General features: G+C 52.3%; 1 protein-coding gene across 1 annotated transcript in view; it reads right to left on the bottom strand.

Annotated features, from left to right (window-relative positions):
* TJAP1 (tight junction associated protein 1 (peripheral)) overlaps positions 1 to 2,950 on the bottom strand; it is a 39,462-nt gene that overhangs the window by 11,011 nt on the left and 25,501 nt on the right. The window contains exon 4 of the mRNA XM_009331055.1: positions 2,718 to 2,875. Coding sequence (XP_009329330.1) covers positions 2,718 to 2,843 — 126 coding nt within the window. The 5' untranslated portion in view covers positions 2,844 to 2,875. The remainder of the gene's footprint in view (positions 1 to 2,717; positions 2,876 to 2,950) is intronic.

Raw genomic sequence — 2,950 nt, 5'->3', positions numbered from 1 at the left:
CCAGCATACATTGAGGATTAAATTGTCACCACAGCAATCACAACACCCTTGAAGCCCCACAAAAAGAATGAGAGAGAATCATTTGGGAGTTGAAAAATGTGTCTACCGTTTAACATCTCCCAGATTGTGCTGTGAAAAGGGTTTCTTTCTGCAGAGCTGAAACCAGCCACTGTAACTATTGTGCGATAGCAGAAGAAACACCAAAGATCAGAAAAGCCTGTGAAAGAAATTAATGTTCTGGGCAAGATCCCCAGAAATGGCTGGAGCAGGGACCTGCAGAACAAAGAGACACAGCACAGCGACAAGAGCACACGACTCAGCTATTCTCAATTCCTTTGCACGCTCTGTTAACCCACGAGATGGCTGCTGCCTGCCAGCACAGCTGGGAGAGATTTAATTAGCACGAGAAGCAACCATATTTTCTGTGAAAGCCCAAGACTGTGACCATTCTTACAAAGTCCAAGCTGCCCATAGATTATTTTTGGTGCTTGGTACCAACAGCACTGCACAAACCAAAGTGCTGCCACACTTTAGATTGTCCGTTAAGTCACAGCCAGCTCTGGGCTGAGCGGCCATGCCACAGACAGTTGTGGATGAGGTTGTTGAGCTGCTAGCAATATTACAGAAGGCAAGCCACCCCAGTCCTGGCCCTAAGACATCATGGGGCTGCTTCCTTCATTAATTCACACTTTAAAAGAATGGCCCTTACCACCTGCATATATCCTCCTGTCCCTAAAGGCAAAGCATCAATCCATTCTTTTCTTACATCCTGACCCCACGTGGCAATTGGTTAATTCACGCAGAACTATCTAGCAACTGCATCCCCTACCCCCACAAATACACACACAGCAGACGCTAGTGACCAGGCAAAGGGGATAATGCGACTCCTACTAAATTGAGGCGATGGCCCCAAAGCAGGCTGGAGAAAAGAGAAGAAGGCTTACAAAGATCTGAAACAGCCATCATACAAAGATCCAGCACGCCAAGACAGGCAGGCACAGGGCACACAAAAAGCACTGGGAGCATCCCAACACCTCCTGACAAGAGAGCTGCCTGCCTCCTGCACACACCTGCTGTCCTGCAGCCTAGAGGGCCTCCAACCTGCAAACACCTGGGAAGCCTGCAGTGGGGAGAACAGCACCAGCTCCTGCCTTCCTAACTCCTGGGGCTAAAGGGAAGCTGGTTCCTTCCAGGAAGATATACCCAACCTGGAGCACAGCCATGAGTGGCACCCACAAGAGAGCAGCTTCTAGTGATTAAGCACCCACAACATGAGGTCTGGGGGCCTGTTCTCACTCTCCCCCACTGGCATTACAGACTAGATGAAATCCAGGTAGGGGCTTTGGCCCTTGTGAGACCCCTGTCTGTGAGCCAGTGGCCCTGGCACCTACCTTGTTTAGTGCCAGGCTGAAGAAAGGGGAGGATCTAGATGGGGTAGACCCATCCTCCCGACTCCAGTGTGTTGGAGTGGAGAAAGATCCTTCCTCTGAGTAGTTTGGCTCCACTGCACGCTTCTGCCCAAGTTTAGCACACAGATGGTGTGGCTGTAATAGCCGTGAACAGGGACTGCTTTCATCCCTTATGCCCTCTGCACTGCTTTTCCATGAAGACAGTGAGTGCTGCTGCCCAGAGGATGTCCCTGCTAGCCCCAGGTCTGCCAGCTGCTGCAGCTCATACTGACACAGATCTACTACCCTTCTCTCCAAGGAAAGGAGTTTTTCCTTACTGTCCTTCCTCCCAAGGATGGGTTTCTTTCTTAGTCTGGAAGCTCTCTCAGCCTCCTCAGCACACTTTCTCTGGCACGAAGCCATTCCCAGCCCCTCACATTTCTTTTCTGCTTTTCTTCTGCTTGGGCAGGGGGATCTTTCAGTTGCACGCTTGATTTTGACCCCTTGCAGGTGACCTTCCCCTTGGCCTTCTGTCATGGAGCTTCTGGGGAAAAGGGGAGAGTTCTGGTTTTGTTCTGCTCCTCTGGTCTCTCCCAGTGAGCGCAAGCGGATGGGACTCAGCACCCGCTGGGTAATCTCGTCCAGGAATTTGGAGAACTGCAGTTTTTCCTCTGTGATCTTCTCCCTGCGCTTGATAGAGTCAGCTGCACTGCTGCTGCTGTGCTCCAGTGAGTGCTTCTCTCTATGGCTGAGGCAGAGCTGAGGATCACTGTACTTCCGTGAGCCATGGCCACGGGAAAGCGTCTCTACTGAGCGGGACTTGCGTAAGCTCTCAGGGCACGGGCCTGTCATGTTGGTCTGCTTCAGGATCCCTTTGAGAGGCAGGTGTGTAGAGGAGACCCGAAACTTCCTCGGTGTCAGGACTTCAGGAGGCTCTTTAAACATAAGCGAGCGTTCCAGGCTTCTGCTCTTGAAAGAGCAAGTGGGATGGTGTCTTTCATCTCCAGACACCACAACTGTCTCCATGCTACGGCTCACAAATTTGCCGAGGTGCCCACGACTGCGGTTTGAGCACCGCTTCCCACTTCGCTGCCCCATCTTCCCACCACGTGGAAGTGCTGGTGAGATAGTCTGGCTCTTGATGTTCAACTCTGCTCTGCACCCTGTCACTTCCTTCTCACTGCTGGACTCCAGGGACCACGATGAGGAGAAGTTCAGGTTGCAAACCTCAAACCCCTCTGCCTGCTTGAGCTGGCCTGCCTCGGTGTAACTAAACCCTGTTTGCTGGTGAAATGGTGTTAAGCCCTTTGCCACCCGGCAAGCCGTTACCTGACTCTGCTCGGCCAAGATCACTCCATCCTGGTCATCACGAATGATGGGTACCTCATGGCGGATCTCACGATGCTGCGGGGGAGCCTTGCGGTAAGGCTTCTTCGATGGAGCTGTGCTCGACATCCTCCCACCTGCGTGGCTCCGAAAGCGGTTACCTACCAACAGCAGAAAGTGCACAGAAGAGAGAGTCACAGGTGCTCCATCGAACCCTAGAGGTGACCCAGCAGGAA

The sequence above is a fragment of the Pygoscelis adeliae genome, unplaced genomic scaffold, assembly GCF_000699105.1.
Source record: "Pygoscelis adeliae isolate BGI_AS28 unplaced genomic scaffold, ASM69910v1 Scaffold218, whole genome shotgun sequence".
Classification (NCBI taxonomy): domain Eukaryota; kingdom Metazoa; phylum Chordata; class Aves; order Sphenisciformes; family Spheniscidae; genus Pygoscelis; species Pygoscelis adeliae.
Note: the sequence above shows the minus strand (reverse complement) of the source record. Positions and strands in the feature narration are given on the sequence as shown.